A 23205-nucleotide genomic window follows, 5' to 3' on the forward strand; every position below is an offset into this window, starting at 1 on the left:
CTTATGAATTTGAATAATCTGAGATACGAGATTCCCTGGATTAAGTGTCGTGGCTTGCCACCACGTGTACCAGGTTGAAAACTCGATACTCTGTTGACCCTACGACGTAAGTGTGACCGGGCACTATATAAATTCCCGGGAATGTTACCCCCATTGAGCAATATTGATTATTTGAGAAAAATCTATGCATAGACTCTTGGGGATGCACGTCGGGGGACAGTCTAAGGACAATTCAGACTTGTCGGGTTGGCTGGATAACCGACAGATAAGCCTCATCAGCCATAGGACAGGCATGCATCATATGCATATTACTTGAATTACTTGCTTGTGCTCTAATTGGGTGTGCCTATCTGTATTTGCCATGCTAAATGTGTATTTGTTACCTGCAGTAGTTGTAACTTTCTTGTGTTTGCCTTTATCTGTTTATTTGTCTGTGAAAATGCATGATGGAATTGGAGGTATGGAGGAATGGCAGTATAGGACTTAGATTTAAGGTTAAGTTAAGTTAGGATTAAATATTTCTAGGAAACCACCTTTTATGGCTTCTGTTTAATACTTTAAGCTCTACAATCTGAGTGTCGGCGTTCTAGGATTGCCTCTGGCATTCCCAGGACCTTATATATTATGTGTGTGGCACCTTTACCATACTGAGAACCTCCGGTTCTCATTCCATACTATGTTGTTAATTTTCAGATGCAGGTCGAGAGGCATCTCGTTAGGCGTCTGGACTCTTGAAGCGGAGTGGTTACTGGGATATTTTGTTATGCTATGATGTATATATATGTACTTAGTTTTCTCTCCGCATGACTTATTCTTTTTGATCCTCTTAGAGGTTTATGGAGAGGCAGGATTGTGTATATGTACTTTTGGGTTTTGGATATGTATGTATATATATGTGTAAATATTCTCCGGCCAGTCTTGACTTCGCAGGCTGAGTTAGGAGCTTGATATTTTGTATCTTTGGCACTCTATTCCTACTTCTGTTATCTTATGTTTGACAGTTACAGTTTTCTTAGCATGCAAGTTAACTCGTTCCTTGAGCGTTGCGCTTTTATCTCGCGATTTTTATTTTCCCTATCCTTCAAGGCTCCTAGCATATTATAACTCTTCTGCTATTATATGTACTTATTTTATTTTAGAGGTCGTAATACCACATCACCTTTGTTTTACGACTTAAGCGTAAAGCTTTGTGTGGTAGGGTGTTACATTAATGGTATCAGAGCAGTTCGTTCCTATAGAGCCTGAAAGACGGACTGATTGTGCTTCTGTGCATTCTCTGTATATGTGTTTATGTGCTATTAGGATATCTGATTGATATATATGGCATAAACGTTTGTGAGCATGCATTTGGAACTTAAAGCATTAGACCTGCGATATTGAGACTGATCAACTTAATATCACTTGTTTGGTATGTATAGGGACCAGATGTCGACTTGCGGACGCGGTCGCGGGCGAGGTAGAGGTAGGACAGGCACCGTTACTCCTGTACCCACAGGGACTGATCCAGTAGACTTTATGGCTGCCTTGGGAAATATGGCTGCAGCTATGCAGGCAACAACTGAGGCACTGGGTAATCAGATAAATCAGGGTAATCATGGGAACAATAATGATGAGGACGGTCCTATGAAACTTGCTACATTTTTGAAAGTTCGCCCTCTGACTTTTAGGGGAACCTCAAATCCAACTGATGCAGATAATTGGATTCAGGCTATGGAAAGGGCGTTACAGGCACAACAGGTTCCTGAAGAGCAATGGGTTGAATTTGGGACTTATCAGTTGCAAGGTGAAGCTCAGTATTGGTGGCAGGGAACACGACGTATCCTGCAACCTGATGGTGCTGCGATTCCTTGGGAGGTTTTCCGGACAGAGTTCTATAAGAAATACTTTCCTAATTCAGCTAGAAATGCCAAGGAACTTGAATTAATGCAGTTAAAGCAGGGACAAATGACTGTTGCTGAGTATACCAGCAAATTTGAGGAGTTATGTCGCTTTTCTCGTATCTGTCAAGGTGCGCCTGAAGATTTTGCTGAATGGAAGTGTATTAAATATGAGGGAGGTCTTCGGAGCGATATTCTGAGCTTCGTTGCCCCAATGGAGATCAGGGTATTTTCTGAATTGGTGAATAAGAGTAGGGTGGCTGAGGATTGTGTGAGGAAGGCGGCAGCAGAGAAAGGGAGTTTGAGGATGCCTTTTCAGAGGCCTTCAGGGAGGAACTTTGCTCCGAGAGGTAGGAATTTCAAACGTGGAGGTTTTGTTTCGCAGCAGACTCAGGGTCAAGGTAATTACAGAAGGCCGAATATTACTGCTAATCAAGGAAAAAGGTTTGGGAAGCAGCCACAGCAGGATCTGAATTGTCAGAAGTGTGGAAAATATCATCCTGGAGTTCCGTGTAGATTAGGACTTGGAGTGTGCTATTCCTGTGGACAGGGGCATATAGCCAGTAATTGCCCTGAGAAGAAGAAGTATGAGACTGGTAGGGTGCAACAGCCGGGGAGAGTATACACTACTTCTACCATTGGTGCTGAGGGATCTGAGACACTTATTAGAGGTAATTGTGAAATGGCTGGTAAAATCTTAAATGCTTTATTTGATTCAGGAGCAAGTCATTCATTTATTGCATTTGAAAAGGCCCATGAATTAAGATTGAGAATGGTGGTCTTAGGTTATGATTTGAAAGTATATAATGCTACTCATGAAGCTATGGTGACTAGGATAGAATGTCCACAAGTTCCCTTTCGAGTACAACAGCGTGAATTTGTGCATGATTTGATTTGTTTGCCTATGACTGGTCTTGATCTCATTTTGGGATTGGATTGGTTATCCAAGAATCATGTTTTGCTTGATTGTTCTGAGAAGTCAGTACAGTTTATGCCAGAAGGGTCAGAAGCACCGGTTGTGGTGAATAGTTACTATTTGAACTCTATGATAGTAAACTGTTCTGGAACCGAACGTCAGGGTATTATGTTATTAACTGCGGGAGTATCAGGTGATGATCAGAGTTTAGAGCAAATTCCGGTTGTATGTGAATTTCCAAATGTGTTTCCGGATGATATTAATGAATTCCCACCTAACCGAGAGGTTGAATTTGCAATTGAGTTGGTACCTGGATCCGGTCCAATTTCAATTACTCCTTATAGGATGTCGCCTTTAGAAATGGCTGAACTGAAAGCTCAGCTGGAAGATCTGTTGGGTAAGCATTTTATCCGACCAAGTGTTTCTCCGTGGGGAGCGCCAGTGTTACTGGTAAAGAAGAAGGATGGGAGTATGCGGCTGTGTGTCGATTATCGGCAATTGAATAAGATCACTGTGAAGAATAAATATCCGTTGCCTAGAATCGATGATCTAATGGATCAGCTACAGGGTGCCAGTGTGTTTTCTAAGATTGACCTGCGATCCGGATATCATCAGATAAGGGTTAGAGACGAGGATATTCCGAAAACTGCTTTCAGAACCCGTTATGGTCATTATGAGTATACAGTGATGTCTTTCGGGTTAACTAATGCCCCGACAGTATTTATGGATTATATGAACAGGATTTTTCGACCGTATCTGGACAAGTTTGTTATTGTCTTCATTGATGACATTCTTGTTTATTCTAAGACTGAAGAGGAACATGCTGATCATTTGCGAACTGTGCTGCAAATTCTGAGAGACAGGAAGTTATATGCTAAGCTATCTAAATGTGAGTTCTGGAAGAGTGAAGTGAAGTTTCTTGGCCACGTGGTGAGTAAGCAAGGGGTAGCTGTGGATCCTGCTAAGGTGGAAGCAGTGATGAATTGGGAGCGACCAACTTCAGTGACAGAGATCAGGAGTTTCTTAGGTTTGGCAGGGTATTATCGCAGATTCATTAAGGGATTTTCACAGCTCGCCTTACCTTTAACTAAGTTGACTAGGAAGGATACACCTTTTATCTGGACTCCGGAATGTGAAGAGAGTTTCCAAGCATTGAAGCACAGGTTGACTACTGCACCTGTATTGGTATTACCTGAACCAAGTGAATCGTTTGAAGTGTATTGTGATGCATCTCTGAAAGGGTTGGGGTGTGTTTTGATGCAGCACCAGAATGTTGTAGCATACGCCTCACGGCAGTTAAGGCCGCATGAGATGAACTACCCGACACATGATTTAGAACTTGCTGCTATTGTGTTTGCTTTAAAGATTTGGAGGCACTACCTCTATGGCGTTAAGTTTCATGTTTTCTCAGACCATAAGAGTTTGAAGTATCTTTTTGAGTAGAAAGAGTTGAATATGCGTCAGAGGAGGTGGATGGAGCTTCTGAAAGATTATGATTTTGAATTGAATTATCATCCAGGAAAAGCGAACGTTGTGGCGGACGCTTTGAGTCGGAAGTCTTTATATGCAGCTTGGATGATGCTACGGGAGGAAGAGTTACTAAAGGCATTTCAAGGTTTGAATTTGGGAGTTAGAGAAGAATTTGGAATTTTGTGTTTGAGTCAGTTACAGATTTCAAGTGATTTTAAATCAGAACTTCTGAAGGCTCATCAAGATAGTGAAGTGTTACGTAAGGTATTACCAGCAGTTGAACAGGGAAAACAGTGGAGAATGTCAAAAGGTTAGGATGGTTTATGGAGGTTCAAGAACCGGATTATTGTGCCTGATGTTGGAGACCTACGACAAAGTATCTTGAAGGAAGCTCACAAGAGCGGGTTTTCAATTCACCCAGGGAGCACTAAAATGTATCAGGATCTGAAAGCGATGTTCTGGTGGCCAGGTATGAAGAATGATGTGGCATTGCATGTATCTAAATGTTTAACGTGTCAGAAGGTTAAGATTGAGCATCAGAGACCATCAGGGACCCTTCAGCCTTTGGAGATTCCACAATGGAAATGGGAGAGTATCGCAATGGATTTTGTGATAGGTTTGCCTAGAACTCGATCTGGTTGTGACGCTATTTGGGTGGTTGTGGATCGACTGACAAAATCAGCTCACTTTCTTCCTATCCGAATAAGTTGCACAATGGAGGAATTGGCTCGAATGTATATCAAAGAGATTGTCAGGTTGCATGGTGTGCCTTCTACTATCATATCTGACAGAGATCCTCGTTTCACATCAAGGTTCTGGGGAGCTTTTCAGCGTGCATTTGGGACTCAGTTAAGCTTGAGTACTGCGTATCACCCTCAGACAGATGGTCAGTCAGAAAGAACTATTCAGACCTTTGAAGATATGCTAAGAGCTTGTGTTTTGGACCAACCGGCGAGCTGGGACCGGTATATGCCATTAGTAGAGTTTGCTTATAATAATAGCTATCATGCGAGCATCGGAATGGCTCCATATGAGGCTCTGTATGGCAGGAAATGTCAATCTCCATTGTGTTGGTATGAAACTGGAGAAAGGAGTTTATTAGGGCCTGAGATGATAGCCGAAACGACTGAGCAGATAAAGAAGATTCGTAGTCGAATGCTTATAGCCCAAAGCCGCCAAAAGAGCTATGCTGACCAGAGGCGAAAGCCTTTGGAGTTCGAAGAAGGAGAACATGTCTTTTTGAAAGTTACACCAACCACTGGAGTGGGAAGAGCTATTAAGACCAAGAAACTGAATCCCCGTTATATTGGACCGTTTGAGATTCTGAAAAGAATTGGACCAGTGGCTTATAGAATTGCCTTACCGCCATACCTTTCGAATTTGCACGATGTGTTCCATGTGTCACAGCTTCGGAAGTATAATCCTGACGCAAGTCATGTTCTAGAACCAGAACCAATCCAAGTGAGAGAAGATCTAACACTCCCAGTAATTCCGGTGAGGATTGATGACACCAGTGTTAAACGATTACGAGGAAGGGAAGTATCATTGGTAAAAGTAGCTTGGAGACGAGCTGGTATCGAGGAACATACCTGGGAACTCGAATCAGATATGCGAAAGGACTATCCACATCTCTTTTCAGGTAACTATATTTGAATTTTGAGGGCAAAATTCTTTATTAGGTGGGAAGAATGTAAACCCCGGTTAAATTAGTAGATAATTAGTTAATAAATTATTTTTTAATAAGGAGGATTAGAAATGCGAATATTATATCAAAATAGGATAGAGCTCATCGAAACGAGAATTTTGACACTAATTTTGAAGAAAACGGTCCAAGAATGGACCGAAAGGACCGAACCGGTTGAACCGGACCCGAACCGGGCTGTCGGTTCAACCGGACCAGCCCATTAAAAAGAGCCACGGGCTCATTTTCTCTTTATTTCCCTCAGCGACGCAGCAAGCCTCCCAGGGAAGAGAAGAAGAGAAATTCGCTTACGTGAAATTCAATTTCCCGTAACTCCTCCGTTCGAGCTCCGATTGCCGCACCGTTTGCGGCCACGCGTTCACCGCGTCGAGCTCTACATTTCTACCGGAACAATTTCATAGGTAACTTGCTATTTCACTCTCAGCTTCATCTTCCCCCAATTTTCGAATTTTAAGTGGGAATATTGAATTTCTTTGATTTCTGATGTTTTAGGATCCAATTAGCTTGAGAGAAACGTTCACTCTTGCTTATGTGAAGCTTGGGTAAGGTGAGGATATGATAATTCTATTTTAATTTCATTAAATTTGAGCTTTGAGTATTAAATTGGGTATATATGTATTATGAATGTGTATTAGGTTGAAAATAAATAATTGGAGCTTGAAATTGTGAATACTGGAACTTGGAGGAAGCGGATTAGTTGAGTTTTGAGGGGCTGTTTTGGTTTTGAATAAATAGCTTTGGTCGTTACGTGGAAATCGGCTAAGGATAGTTTAGGTTTCTTGCATTTAATATATAATGTTCTGTGAAAACTTAGGCTAGATGACCATTGGATAAGTTGGAATGCAGGTGTATGTTTAATGTTTAGTAATTTATCGATGAATATATTTGGTTGAAGTTTATTGGATAATTAGTTTTTAATTTTGGATGGTGAATGTTGTTATGTTAATTTGGAGAGAATTATGGTTGAATGTTATTGTTGATTAACTAATGATTTGGTGAATTATTGATTTGAGGTATAACTATTGTGGAGGTTGTTGTGATAATGAGGTATTTTGTGTTAAAAGCCTAGGATTTGTGAACTATGATCCTTAGTTGAATTTTGGTTGTTGGATTTGAATATTGTATGAGTTTAATTGTTGATTTGAAGTAGATTTATTGAGGTGATTGTTATGATGATGAGGAAGGGTATGTTGAATTGAAAAGAAAGCAGGTTTGGACCCGAAAAGGGTGGCAAAGTCCGAGTTTTAGAGGAGATGCTGCCGAAATTTTATAAAAAATTAGAGATTTTATTTAGATGATTATTTAAAAGAGATTTAGATTTAAGGGTTATATGGTTTGATTTTGAGTTATTAAGATAGTGAGTATGTTTTAAGTTTGAAGTTTGATTCTTAGAAAAGAATGAATTATGCTTTGAATTGAAACTATTGATGGATGGAATGGGAGGTGATATAATGAAGGATAAGGATTGAATATGTTTAATGTATGATGATGAATGAGATGCAATTGGGAATGATTTGGATGTTGATGAATTATAATTGAATTATTTATATGGCTTATGAATTTGAATAATCTGAGATACGAGATTCCCTGGATTAAGTGTCGTGGCTTGCCACCACGTGTACCAGGTTGAAAACTCGATACTCTGTTGACCCTACGACGTAAGTGTGACCGGGCACTATATAAATTCCCGGGAATGTTACCCCCATTGAGCAATATTGATTATTTGAGAAAAATCTATGCATAGACTCTTGGGGATGCACGTCGGGGGACAGTCTAAGGACAATTCAGACTTGTCGGGTTGGCTGGATAACCGACAGATGAGCCTCATCAGCCATAGGACAGGCATGCATCATATGCATATTACTTGAATTACTTGCTTGTGCTCTAATTGGGTGTGCCTATCTGTATTTGCCATGCTAAATGTGTATTTGTTACCTGCAGTAGTTGTAACTTTCTTGTGTTTGCCTTTATCTGTTTATTTGTCTGTGAAAATGCATGATGGAATTGGAGGTATGGAGGAATGGCAGTATAGGACTTAGATTTAAGGTTAAGTTAAGTTAGGATTAAATATTTCTAGGAAACCACCTTTTATGGCTTTTGTTTAATACTTTAAGCTCTACAATCTGAGTGTCGGCGTTCTAGGATTGCCTCTGGCATTCCCAGGACCTTATATATTATGTGTGTGGCACCTTTACCATACTGAGAACCTCCGGTTCTCATTCCATACTATGTTGTTAATTTTCAGATGCAGGTCGAGAGGCATCTCGTTAGGCGTCTGGACTCTTGAAGCGGAGTGGTTACTGGGATATTTTGTTATGCTATGATGTATATATATGTACTTAGTTTTCTCTCCGCATGACTTATTCTTTTTGATCCTCTTAGAGGTTTATGGAGAGGCAGGATTGTGTATATGTACTTTTGGGTTTTGGATATGTATGTATATATATGTGTAAATATTCTCCGGCCAGTCTTGACTTCGCAGGCTGAGTTAGGAGCTTGATATTTTGTATCTTTGGCACTCTATTCCTACTTCTGTTATCTTATGTTTGACAGTTACAGTTTTCTTAGCATGCAAGTTAACTCGTTCCTTGAGCGTTGCGCTTTTATCTCGCGATTTTTATTTTCCCTATCCTTTAAGGCTCCTAGCATATTATAACTCTTCTGCTATTATATGTACTTATTTTATTTTAGAGGTTGTAATACCACATCACCTTTGTTTTACGACTTAAGCGTAAAGCTTTGTGTGGTAGGGTGTTACACTTAATACAAAATAATAAATTTTAAATATTTTTTTAAATAATATATATTAACTAAAATAATATAATTATCCCAAATAATATATTATAAATATAGTAAAATGACATATTTCAATAAAAAAATTGTTAATAAAAACTTATATGAATTTTTGTTTCACACAAAATAAAATTATTATATGTTTTTTTGCTTTTTACGTTGTATATATATTTTTTTAATTAAATTAGTATAATACAAAATCTTTTATCATTCTGTTCATATTTAATGTTTTAATTTTGTTTCTCAGAAAATAAAATTATATATATATAACACAAAATTTTTTATCATTGTGTTTATATTTAATATTATAATTTTATTTCACATAAAACAAAATTTATTTAAATTTTAATATTATATACATAATATATATATATAACACAAAATTTTTTAGCATTGTGTTTATATTTAATATTATAATTTTATTTCACACAAAACAAAATTTATTTAAATTTTAATATTATATACATAATATATATTTAATATTATTTTTTTTAAGATTCTAATATATCTTTTTTTCTAGATTTAGTACATGAATTTTCAACTTATTTTTTATGTATTATTTATTTTAATTCTAAAGTCCAATAATTTTTGTTCAGACATGTTGTTTTTAATATTTATATACTATTTTTTTATTTTGAACTTCAGCCCAATACATGAGACTTACAAAAAAAAATCTAAAACTTATCAAAAAATGATTAACCTGATTAACAGGTTACCTTTTTAAATCCAGACCATTCAAATAAACTATAATAAATGAAGAGTTTAGATTTACGAATTTACAAGGTGTGCAGCATTCCATACTTAGCAAGGAGCGTTTAAGGATGAGCCATGATGAATCAGTAATTAGGCATTAAAATAATTCAACCATCATTATAAACCAAATGCCAAATGATCATTAATTAATCCTGATAAACTAAGCAGCGACCATAGTGAATGCATCATGATAAACTAAGCAGCAACCATAGTGAATGCAATAACAACATGCATTCTTTGAACAAGGGTGATCATGAATTTTCAATTTTGAAAATTTCATCCCCTGTTCCCCTGTTTTCCTCCAGCCCCTGTTTCGTTCCAATTTCAATTTTGGAACCTTAAATTCCTCCCCCTTTTGTCATCATGGGGGCACCTGCACAAAACATTGTTATAGAAAACAGAATATGCCATATAACAGTCCAAAACATAACCAAATGGTGTCATCAAAGTATCACCTAGGTAGCTATTGTCAATTGCAACCCTAACAAAAAACAAAAGAGCTAATTGAGCCAAATTGTGCCAATATCAAATAGTAACCAGAGAGTTAATCATCGAAAAGATTAAAGTAAGGTTCCTCCTTGGCGCCATCACTGCCAGCTTCTTTTTCAAGGCTTTCCAACATTAGACCGACCCTCTCTTGACATTTCTTCCATGCCAATTCATTCTCATAAGCAAGTTTGCGGGCAGACTTGTGAAATTGAACCATGAGATCGGACATATTGGTGAATTCTGTGAGAATTTCTCTGAGGGAACCAGTCGTCTTTGAGGATTCTGGGCGGCCTTCAAAGTCATCATCATATTTCTTTCCTCTTTTTGCAGCTCCGCCTGCTCTGATCATGGAAACACGGTTCTCTACATCCTCATTGGTTAAATCTACCTTAAAGTACTCAAAAATGCATGTAAGAAACATTCCATAAGGTAGATTGGCCTTTTTTGTACTTTTCACAGACTCCCACATATGACGAATCATAATATAGCTAAATGAAATAGGAGTTGAAGTAACTAAAGCAAATATTATGAGACAATCAGATACAGTTACCCTGTTGTGAGAACCACTTTGAGGAGTGAGAATGTGAGTTATGATGCGGTGCAGCAGAGAGTTAGTTAGACCCAAAGCCTTATGAGTTGGAACAGTTCCATCTAGGCCAGACAGATTTTCACAGATTTGATGAATCACTTGCTTGTATGTAACTCCTACATGTGAGTCCCATTTATCACTCATATAAACCTTTGACCCTTCATCAATGTATCCAAGGGCAGAAGAGATTGTTTCAGAATCCAATATGATTTGAACCCGTTTCACATAAGAGTGAAGGCTGCCATCAATGAACCTTAGATTTGCATAGAATTGCCTAACCAGTCCTGGGTACACCATTTTATGAATATGAAGCAGAGGTGACCATTTAAGACCTTCAAACATGGGCTGTAAATCGAGTCCTTTGGATGCCAGAGATTTTAGATTCACTAGATAAGAGAGACACAAATGTCGTTTCTCTAGGACGTCGTTGTGGAATTCAAAAGCAGCACATGTAGAGAACCTGGAAGGATCGAAATGTGAGTGTTGTTTGTGAAACTTGTTCTTGAACTCCATTGACCCAAGGTTTTTGGGTTCTCTCGTCTCATGGAACTCGAAACCCTTCGTCTTCTTGGAACTCTTTCCGGATGCATGTGGAGAGGTTCTTTTCGGCGATGATGGAGAAGGTGAGGTATGAGACTCTTCTACTTCCTCTTCAATGCTGGGCTCCTTCGCCTTCTCGCTCTTCCTTCTTCCAGAAGATTTTTGAGCAATAACTTTGCGCCTCATAGTCTCGGTTCTCTTGGAGGGGGGTGAAAGAGAAGAGGATGAGGTGGAATGGATGTGAATATGGGTATGTGATTGGGGTGTAGAAGGTTTTTGAGATTGGCGAATTCTCTCACTCTTCCTTGGGGCTGTTTTCTTTTTCATAATGAAAGAGATCAATGGAGATGGAAGTTGGAGATGAAAGGGTGGCCGAATAGTGAGGTGAGTGATGGGAGGTTAGAGAAGCATTAAATGCTTAATTGGAGAGAGAATGAGAGAAGTTATTACCCATTAAGAGAGCGGTTATTATCCATGGGGGGGTTTCAAAAACTGAAAAGAGGTTTCCCTAAATCAAGGGATTAGTTGGAGGGAAAGATTTGATTTGACAACATGCTTCTTCCAACAAGATTTGATGAGACAACCAAGGGATTTTGTTGATTTAATTTTTCAAAAGAAATGAAACTAACAAAACTGTCATGGTGGGGTCAAAGAATTTTTGGTGGGGCCCATAAAATTCGAATTTTGCGTTGCCTCCCCCTTGACTATAGCTCTTTCATTCTGCCATTTATTGTTTCTCGTCCAAACCTACGAGCAAAAACTGAGCAGAGTCAAATATTCACAAATTTTCAATGAAACTTAAATCAAACATTCCCAAACTTTTTCTCAAGGTACAGAATCTGTCTTCACAGAGGGGTTTTGTAAAAATATCAGCAATTTGGTCTTCAGATTTTACAAATTGAATATCAATAGTACCCTTTTGCACATGTTCTCTAATGAAATGATATTTAATTTCAATGTGCTTTGTTCTTGAGTGCAAAACAGGATTTTTTGAAATATTTATTGCACTCATATTATCACAAAATAGGGGTATACTATTGATTTTTAATTTGTAATCTTCCAATTGTGTTTTTAACCAAATTAATTGAGTGCAACATGCAGATGCGGAAATGTATTCTGCTTCAGCCGTGGATAAAGCCACTGTGGCTTGTTTCTTGCTTGACCACATGTTGAGTGAGCTTCCAAGGAAGCAACACATGCCGGACGTGCTTCTTCTATCCACTCTATCTCCCGCATAATCTGCATCACAAAACCCTACTGCACAAAATTCATCAGATTTAGGATACCACAAGCCATAATCACAAGTTCCCTTAATGTATCTAATGATGCGTTTAACGGCCGTAAGATGGGATTCTTTTGGGTGAGATTGAAATCTTGAACATACACCCACACTTTAAACAATATCCGGTCTAGAGGAGGTAAGGTACATGAGTGAACCTATCATTCCTCTATACCTTGTTTCATCCACATCTTGGCCATCGTCATCTTTTTCAAGTTTTGTATTAGGATGCATTGGAGTGCCCATTGCTTTGGAATTTTCTAGGCCAAACTTTTTAATAAGTTCTTTTGCATATTTTCCTTGGTAAATAAAAGTACCACTAGGAGTTTGTTTAATTTGGAGGCCAAGAAAGAAAGTAAGCTCTCCCATTAAACTCATTTCAAACTCACTAGTCATGAGTTTTCCAAACTCTTCACACAAGGAAATGTTGGCCGAACCAAATACAATGTCATCAACATAAACTTGAACAAGAAGTATATCATCATTAGATGCTTTAATGAATAAAGTAGTGTCGGTGGTACCCCTTTGAAATTCATTTTCCAACAAGAAGGCACTAAGCCTTTCATACCAAGCTCTTGGAGCTTGTCTAAGCCCATAAAGAGCCTTAGATAATTTAAAAACATGATTTGGAAACTCTTTATGTTCAAAACCGGGGGGTTGTACCACATACACTTCTCTATCAATAAAGCCATTAAGGAAAGCACACTTAACATCCATTTGAAACATTTTGAAACCTTTATGGGCGGCATAGGCAAGAAGCAACCGAATTGCTTCCATTCTAGCTACCGGAGCAAAAGACTCATCAAAATCTATACCCTCTTCTTGATCGTAACCTTGGGCCACTAATCTAGCCTTGTTATGAACAACTTGTCCATCCTCACCAAGTTTATTTTTAAAGACCCACTTAGTACCCGTTACCTTCATACCATCCGAATGAGGTACTAATGTCCAAACCTCATTCTTGTCAAATTGAGCTAGCTCCTCTTGCATGGCCTTGACCCATGATGGATCTTCAAGAGCTTGTTTGACATTGTTGGGCTCCATTTGTGACAAGAGAGCAAAGTTGCTAGGTTCGGTTTGCCTTTTGGTGGAGGATCTTGTTGTTACACCGTGAGAGGGATCACCAATGATGAAGTCATGAGGATAACCCCTCATAGACTTCCATTCTCTAGGTTTTCGGCCAGGTGTTGAACTTTGATGAACTTCTGGTGGTCTCACTGTTTCAGTTTCTCGTGTCTGCTCAGGAGATAAAATGGAAGTTTCTCCTACAATCTGACGAGATAAAACCGGGTTGACAGATTCTTCATTTTGCACAGATTTGGGATTTTCTTTACTTGTTGCAGCCTCTTCACAATCTGAATCAATATCCTTCACAATACTGGAAATTAAATTAGAATCACAAAAAGTAACATGTATGGATTCCTCTATTGTCCTATGCTCCTTGAGATAAACTCTATAGGCCTTACTTGTGTTGGAATATCCAACAAACGTTCCTTCATATGATTTTGGATCAAATTTTCCAAGGTTTTCCTTATTATTAAGCACAAAACATTTGCATCCAAAAATATGAAAGTACTTAAGATTTGGAGGGGTTCCTTTCCATAGCTCATAAGGTGTTTTCTTTAACCCTTTTCTAATGATTGTTCTATTCAAAATATAACATGCTGTGTTCACAGCCTCAGCCCATAAGAATTTAGGAATTTCACTCTCACATAACATAGCCCTAGTCATTTCTTGAAGGCTTCTATTCCTTCTTTCAACCACCCCATTTTGTTGGGGGGTTCTAGGACATGAAAAATTATGAGAAATCCCTAAGTCATCACAGAATTTTTCAAAATCTTGATTTTCAAATTCTCTTCCATGATCACTTCTTAAATGGGCAATTTTCAAATCCTTTTCATTTTGAATTTTCTTACAAAGGGTGGAAAAAGCATGAAAAGCATCATTCTTATGAGCAAGGAAAAGTACCCAACCAAATCTAGAGTAATCATCTACCACCACAAGACCATAATGTTTACCTCCTAAACTTTGAGTTCTAGTAGGACCAAAAAGATCAATATGTAACATTTCCAATGGCCTTTTGGTTGAGATTCCATCTTTTGATTTAAAAGAGGATTTTACTTGTTTGCCTAATTGACAAGCGTCACAAGTAAGATCCATATCAAACTTGATGTTTGGGATCCCTCTAACCAAATTTCTTTTGACTAGCTTAGAAATTTGATACATGCTAGCATGTCCCAACTTTCTATGCCAAAGCCATTTTTCAGATTCAAAAGATGTGAAGCATGTTACATTTTGTTCCTTTAAATCCTCAAGAGTTAATCCATACACATTGTTGCATCTTTTAGCTTCAAGAAGAATATTCCCAGTTTTTTCACACACAACTAAACAAACAGATTTCTTAAAGATAACTTCAAAACCCAAATCACAAAGTTGACTAACACTAAGCAAATTATGTTTCAAGCCATGTACAAGGAGAACATCATTTATACAAGAAGAAAAGTTTTTACCAACTTTCCCAACAGCCACAATTTTTCCTTTTGCATCATCACCGAAAGTGACAAGTCCTCCATCATAGTCATCAAGCTTTATGAAGAAGGTTGCCTTTCCGGTCATATGCCTAGAGCATCCGCTGTCCATATACCACACATTTTCCTTCCTTTTGGATGCTAGGCACACCTACAAAACAATGCTTAAGTAACCTTAGGTATCCAAATCTTTTTGGATCCTTTTACGTTAAACTATCTTCTATGTCCTAAGCCATTGTAATCAAAAACAATTTTATAAACTTTGTCACCAACCATTCTTTCACCGAAAAAGTATTGAATGGGAAAGTGTCCATTCCGATTGCATAGTCTACAAAACCTTGGAGTTGCCTTTTTGTTAAAGTAGGTGGGATCTTGAAATCTTGTGTCATTAGAAGATGAAGCAATATTTTCAAAATGTGAATTTTCAGATTTATGAAACCCCAACCCAGCCTTATCATAAAGAGGTTTTTGACTAGCCAAGATGTGATTTAAACTTTCAGAACTTTGTGTAAATTTGGCCAAGTCTTCCTCAAGTCTTTTAACCTTTTTAAGCAACTCTTCATTTTGTTTAAAACAGTCCACATATGCAAGAACACAATGGTTACTTTCACAGCTCCTAACTTGGGCTCTTAACTGCTTATTTTCTTCAACAAGATCACAAGCAGTTTCGGCCTCTCTCACTTTTTCTTTTAGAAAACTGTTTTCGGCCTTAAGAATGGTAATTTGCTGTTCAAGTTCTTGATTTTCCAGCAGAAAACATCTTATTTTTTCAGAAAGATGGTCTATCATAAGATGGAGATCTTCAGTATTAGGGTTATGAAAGACTACCTGATCTATGTGGTCTGCCATGAGACATGTTTGTGACTTGGTCTCGGTTTCTTCATCATCATCATCATCAGAGTCATTCTCCAAGTCTTCCCATGTGGCCATCAGTCCTTTCTTCTTTCCTCTTTTCGGCTTTTCCTCCTTTTTCAGCTTGGGACAATCAGATTTGAAATGCCCCATTTCCTTGCAATTATAGCAAGTTACCTTGCTAAGGTCTTTCTTTATTCTCCTTATGCTGCTGCCTTTGCCTCTGAGCTTAGCCATTTTCCTGAATTTTTTTGCAAATAAAACAAACTCAATTTCAGAAGAGTTATCACTGGATTCATCATCCAGAGGGTTAGTCACAGAAGAAAATGCAATTCCTTTCTTTTTTGTATCCTTTTTCAAATAGGTATTTTCAAAAGCAAGAAGATTTCCTCTCAAATCATCAAGTGTCATGGAGTCTAGGCTACTGCTCTCAGAAATAATTAAAGCTTTAGTTTCCCACTCTTTTGTGAGACATCTCAACACTCTTCTCACTAGCACAGAATCAGAATGTGTAATTCCCAGAGCATCTAAGCCAACAATGATAGCATTGAACCGTTCGAACAGTTCATCAATGGATTTTCCTTCCTTCATTGCAAACATTTCATATTCTCTATTTAGCATACCTGTCCGAGTCTTCTTGACAATGGTGGTTCCTTCATGGGTGATTTGCAATTTGTCCCAGATTTCCTTTGCTGTTGTGCATCTTGATACCCGTCGGTACTCCTCGAAGCTGATAACACAATTGAGCAGATTTATTGCCTTGGAATTTAACTCCACCTTCTTCCTATCTTCCTCGGTCCATCTTGCTTCTGGTTTGAGAGAAACAACTCCTTCTGCACTTGTGGTAGTTGGAAATTGAGGCCCTTCGAGAATAATCTTCCAAAGTCTGTAATCCACTGCTTGTACGAATATCTTCATCCTCTCCTTCCAATAGGTATAATTTTTCCCATTGAAAAGAGGGAGTCTGTTGCTTGATTGTCCTTCAGTTAGATTATAAGACACCACATTTGTGCCACTGTTTTCTGCCATGAGGATCTTTACTCCAAGCTACAAAGCTTAATCTCTTTGAGACCAAGCTCTGATACCAATTGATGGTTTCAGTGGCTAAGAGAAGGGGGGGTTGAATCTTAGCCCCCTTTTTTGTTGCTAACACTTGCTGAACTCAGGGAAGACTTTTCTGTTTTTGCTCGTCACTGGACACGAGCAACTTTGTTTTGTCTCGTCCCTAGCCACGAGACTTTTCTTTTTGTCTCGTCACTTGGCACGAGATAATATTAGTTTTTGCTCCTGTGCAGTAGAAATAGAAATGTAGGAGAGAGGAGTTGAAGATTACACCCAGATATATCCTGGTTCAGCTGCTAAGTGCAGTGCAGCCTACATCCAGTCTCCATCACAAACATGATGGAATTTCACTATAATCAATCTGATTACAACTTGTAAAGTGCTAACCCAACTTATAAGGGGATTCCCACAGAATCATGAAACACAACATAGATGAATAAAGGAACTCTAAGAGAGAGAAGAGATAACCATGCATTAACCAACATGCAATTACCTCTAGTCCTTTCTTGATCATCACCCTTCATCAATCCGAGCTCTCCATCCTTGGCTTGCTTTCCAAGATGGAATTCTGGCCCTTGATGCTTCATGATGATGATGACTTCATCTGCTTCAATCTCTGCCTTCAACCATCACTTCGCCACTCTAGCTACTCCCTGTGGTGGTTGAGCAGAATCAAAGACAAGCCATGCTTCAAGAATCTCCCTTGCTGGCCGAGATCTTCTTCTTCCTTTTTGAGCATGCAAAGCTCAAGATAACCTCACCAAATCTGACCACATTTGGTAAGTATCTTAGCCACAGCTCATTTTTATTTTAGTATGTTTTCTTGCCATCATTAGCTTGATGGTCTTGATGCATGCAGCTTCTTCCTTCTGTTGGTTGAAGAACATTTCTTCCATTATTTCCTGGACAAGGACCGAAGAAAGAAGAGAAGCAAATAGAAAGAAAGAAGAAAGAGAAAAGCAAAGCTATGAGAGTTATGAAAGATAAATTAATTAGGTGCATTTCTCCAAGCTTGTGAAGTAGCGTGTAAGCTACTATTGATTGCCATCAAATCACTTGACTTTTTCTCTTTCATATTTCCAAGGACTGCATTAACCTTACTTGATAAAATTTTAATTCCATTACAAGTTAAGAGAGTGAAGTCCGTTGGAAGCATGCCACCTGATTCAATGAGTTGGGTTTTCATCATTGTTTCCCAATTCTATTTTTCTTTCGGACCATGCATGCAAAACAACTTGGGCTTAATGATAATATTTAAGTTCTGGCCCAATAGTCAACATTTGCTTTCCTGATAAATTTTGTAACGGATCAAGCATAGGAAGCATTCATCAAAACTAGATATGGGCTTATAATAACATTGAATTTGGCCCAATAATTAATTCAGCCATTTGATAGGAAACATATAGCTCGGCTGATTTTTAATTTGGGCTTGCAACATTTTATTTTCCGGCCCAATATAAAATCCTGCACAGCAAAATTAACTTAATTAACACATGATTAGATTAATAATTTTGCTGTTAATAATGTTTGATCATCATCAATTTAGTTTAGAGTTTTCCAAACTCATCAAAGCACAAACAAACAGTTATTGCAAGTAGAACAATTAGCAATTAATCACATAGGCGCACCAAGTATAATATGCACACCCAAACAATGTCACATAGATGCATATGATGCATGCCTGTCCCTAGTGGCTGATGATATCATCTGTCGGTTATATAGCCAACCCGACACGTCCTGGTAGCTAACCATGGACAGAAACACCCATCGCGGAGCAAGTAGGTTTGAGCTACAACCCATTGCTACTACCCGCTCAACCCAGAGCCAGTGGAATAACCACTACTACGGCTACTACCCAGGCGGGTGTTTAACAGCTCAACCTGGAGCGAGTGGAATCACCACTACTACCGCTACTACCCAGGCGTCACAGTCTCTGACCTGGAGCAAGTGGGACGAACCACAACCTTTGCTACTACCCAGGTATCTCAAGCATATATTCATTCAGTCCCAGTCATGGATCAACATCCATCTCAGCCATCCGGCATAAGTTCATAATTCATAGTCAGCCATACGGCCCATAACTCATTCAGCAATCAGCCATAAATCAATATCTTACACAACCATTCTGGCTCACGGTTCAATCCAGAACCAGCCATTATTCATAATCATACACAGCCATTCCGACCCATAACAAAACAGCACTTTCACCATTCAACATCATCGAATTCATAAAACCGGCATTTAAGCCTCAAATCACTTTTCTCAAGCCATTTCACTTTGAAATCGAATTTCAACTCTTTTCAGCCTTGGCTTTAAAGATCTCATTTCTCAAATCATCTCAGGCTCATAAGCCAAATTTACTCAAAGTAAGTTCCCTTTTAAAAACAAAGCCGCTCTCGGCATCCTCTTTCCAAGACTTCCAAAACCATGGAAAGTTAAAGATTCAATTTGGGAACAATCAAAATCACCCATTTCACAATGGGATTTTATAACAAAATTTCTCAGCAGAGTCCCAAGTCTTTAGGGGAGAATAACATAACTCATTTCGCCAAATTCATTTAAAATCATTAAAACATTGGCTTTCTGATTTGAGTAAGAAAATAGGATCTAAGCCAAACCGAGTCATGTAATCATTCACTTCTTTCAAAGCCGTTTCCTTTACTTAGGCAAAACCAACTTCAACCCCCATGATAATTCTAGAACGTTTCAACTGTTCAAAATTGTTTTAGTCTTGCAAGAATTCAGAATTCAAAGAGTACTTAAAACCTTTCTCAAAACATTTCAAAATGAAACTTGTCAATAGACATTCAGGTTCTTTCAAAGTCATTGAAACTTCTTTAATTGAAACCCCCAAGTCAAATTCAAAGGCATAAACCCTTTTCACATCCAAACAGCTTTAAAACACAAGTTTCATCTAAATAACCTTCTCCTGAAAGAGATACAATGCCTTTCTTAAGAAGCAAGACTAAATCACAATTTCCTCTTTATTAATTCATTTCGAAAGCATGAATCATCCTTTTCTCGATAATTCAAATAAAATAGTAGAAGTCTTTAACTCATCATTTTCCAGACAACATTTCAGTAAAGACTCGGATTTTATAGAAATTTCGGCAGCACCTCCCCTAAAACTTGGACTTTTGCCACCCGGTTCGGGTCCCAACTAAACCGTTTCTCATTCCTTTTCAACAGCTCAAACCAGAAATCAATTCAAAAGCAAGCTAAATCCAACAGTCGCCTCAATGGCATACCTCAAGGAAAACATTTCAAAAATCAACTCAATATCAACCGGTTTAACTCATTTATAAAGCTTTAAAGAATCGGTTCAGCAATAAATCATTTATCAAAGCCAGAGCAATTAAAGCAACCCAGGCTGAATTTCAAGAGCATTCTATCTTTCACATCATTAAAATAATTGACTCAATTCAAACCAATCCTCAACGGATTAAACTCATTTCAAATATTTAAAGAATCAACTTCAAACATTACATTTCACAAGCCACACAACAATTCAGCCAAACCAACATCCATAGTCATTCGAGTCAATCAATTGATACATAAGGCAGATACAATCACTAAGTACACAATATCTCACATCAGTACCCATATGTAATAATTCCAATAATAAACTATAGTTTTTGGAAAGCGCCCCTACCTCAAAACGCAATTCCATAACCCAAACGTCTCACGGAGTCCCTTTCGCCTCAACCCGAAGTGACGGCAACCAACAACTCGGCTCCACTTGCTTTCTCAACAATCTCAACGACTTTAATCGCAACATACAACAACTGAAACTCAATCTTATAGCAATTAACGCCACAAACCTCAGCGTGAGATAACAGAACAATAACGAAAGGGCTTTCAGATCGAAACGCTTATCGAACCGAAGAAGGAACGGCTAAACCGAAACAGCGGCGGTCTCCAAACCGGCTCGACGGTAGCCCGGCAGCCACCTCAAGCGACAGCGGTGACGAATTCCAATCACGACGACTGAAACCAGCAGGCAGTCACCATAGTAACCTCTGAATTCAAAAAGAACAGAAATCTCAAATAATACCCTTACCGGCAAAAGTAACCAGAACCTCCAGCGGTGGCTCCGGTGGCAGCAACTCGCGTAACTCCAAACGACACCGCTTCAGTGGCGGTTTCCGGCGGACAGGCATGGTGGCGCGGCCCCAGACGGCAAGGGCAATTGGGAGCTTTGGGGTTCAGTGGGCAGATCTGGCGGCGGGAGGAGGCACGAACGACGGCGGCGACAGCAGCACCTCCCTCCACCCCGCGCGTGTGCTCTCTATTCATGAGCCGCCAAGGACGGCGACGGAGGGGACCCTGGCAGCGACAACGACGCGGCTTCAAGGTGGCGGCGGGAACCTCGAAGGCGTTCGGTCCTCACCGCGATGGCGAGCTCGTGGCGGGAGTGGCGGCGGCTTCTCCTTCCCAATCCTGGCTCGCGCTCGACACCCCCTCTCATGGCTCGTTTGATCTCTCTCTCTCTCTCTCTCTCTCTCTCTCTCTCTCTCTCTCTCTCTCTCTCTCTTTCTCTCTCTCAGCCTGGTTCGGCGACATCAGCAACAGGGCGGACTTGACGGAGAGCAGAACGGACGGCGAGGCTGATCGCAGGAGACTCGACGGCAATGGCAGTGAGCCCTTGCTGTGACGCCGTCCCTCCCTCTCCGATTTCCCCCATCCTCTTCTCCGATGTTTCCCTCCATGCGTGTGTGTGTTGCTACGCTGAGGGAGGATGAATGTGCTGCGTGATTTTGGGGAAAGGCTGTACAGCTGTTGGGTTGTGGGGAAACCGGGTCGGGTCACTAGGTTATGGTTTTCATTTTTTAAAATTAGGGTTAGGGGTAAATTGGTAATTTCACTTAAAAATAGGGATAATATAGTCATTAGAAATAAATTCTAATCCAACAATAATAATGTATAACAATACTATTTGCTCATCAATTTCACACTTTATTTTCAATAAAATGTTCAAATCCAAAAATTAGAAATAATATACTTAATTTCTTCTTTTTCTAAAATAGTAATATCAATATTCTAAAATATCAATTATTTAGTCCAAAATCATATAAAAATACTTTTTATTTCACAACTACCAACTATATGATTTAAATATAGAAAATAATCCAATAATTATAAAATTGGATAATAATCATAATTCGTCTCAAATCCAATAAATCAAGAATTGCCTTAATTATCTTTAATAAAATAATTTCTGAAATTAAGGCTATAAATAACTATATGATTTGAGACTTACGCATAAAAAGACTTTTAAAAGGTTTTGGGTCTTACAATTATTATTATTGTTAATTTAAATAATAATACTCACTACTGTTATACTTACTACTACTACTATTATTATTATTATTATTATTATTATTATTATTATTATTAGTAAATGATCGAATTAGTTCTTAAAAAATCATTCGTTCCGTAAGTTGGTCCCTGAAGGGTTTTTTTAATTAATTTTGTCATTTAAATATTTTAAATTAATTGTGTTAGTCTTTCCGTTACTTTATTTATTGATGGTATCAAAATTTGCTAACGTGACATGTGAAGTGACACTAATAAACATCTACAAGTTTTAATTGACTATTAACATGATTAATTTATGAAATTAGATCAAATCAAAATTTAATTGGAAGAAGAACTCGAGGCATTGGAATTCCTCAATTTGAGGTTGATTTGATCTAATTTCATAAATTAATTATGTTAATAGTCAATTAAAACTCTTAGATATGTGTTGGGGTATCACTTAACATGTCATATTAGCAATTTTTGACACCATCAACAAATAAAATAATAGAAAGACTAACATGACTAATTTAAAATCTTTAAAAGACGAATTTGAATAAAAAAAATTCTTTCGAGCACTAATTTAAAGAATCAATGATATTTTAAGAAATAATTTGACCATTTACTCATTATTATCCACCATTGTCCATTTTGTTTGCACCAGGTGTGAAATCGATAACTCCTTCATTTTGTGTGCGATGTATTTCACGTACTATCTATTACCCATCTCATGAGCACCATAGAAAAATTGGTGTGCATATCTATTTCGCTAACGTAAATATAAAGTGGAAAATATTAAATATTATTTTTAAATTATGAAAATAAATTTTGAATTATTGAAATTAAATTTAGATACACATATATGTAATATTTATATTTTTACATAAAATAAGATTATGTGTGTAAATTTCATTAACTATTAATTTTGTCTTTTGTCAACTGGTATGTTATTTTATGTTTTTTTGAAATATAATATTTTATCTTTTAGTTTATCTTGCCATCATCTTCTTTCTTTTGAATTTTTTTGGTGTACCAATCAACCCTAACCATAGTGTGC

The 23205-nt window shown here is 38.1% G+C and overlaps 1 protein-coding gene across 1 annotated transcript; it reads left to right on the forward strand.

Annotated features, from left to right (window-relative positions):
* The first annotated feature begins 1425 nt into the window (after nucleotides 1–1425).
* Nucleotides 1426–9501, forward strand: LOC148550781 (uncharacterized). Its single transcript, XM_088494622.1, has 2 exons — nucleotides 1426–1996; nucleotides 9470–9501. The coding sequence occupies exons 1-2, from the start codon at nucleotides 1426–1428 to the stop codon at nucleotides 9499–9501; spliced, it is 603 nt and encodes a 200-aa protein (XP_088350748.1).
* Nucleotides 9502–23205: the final 13704 nt, after the last annotated feature.

This window comes from Arachis ipaensis, chromosome B7 (assembly GCF_059453495.1).
Source record: "Arachis ipaensis isolate K30076 ecotype BB chromosome B7, ASM5945349v1, whole genome shotgun sequence".
Taxonomy (NCBI): Eukaryota; Viridiplantae; Streptophyta; class Magnoliopsida; order Fabales; family Fabaceae; genus Arachis; species Arachis ipaensis.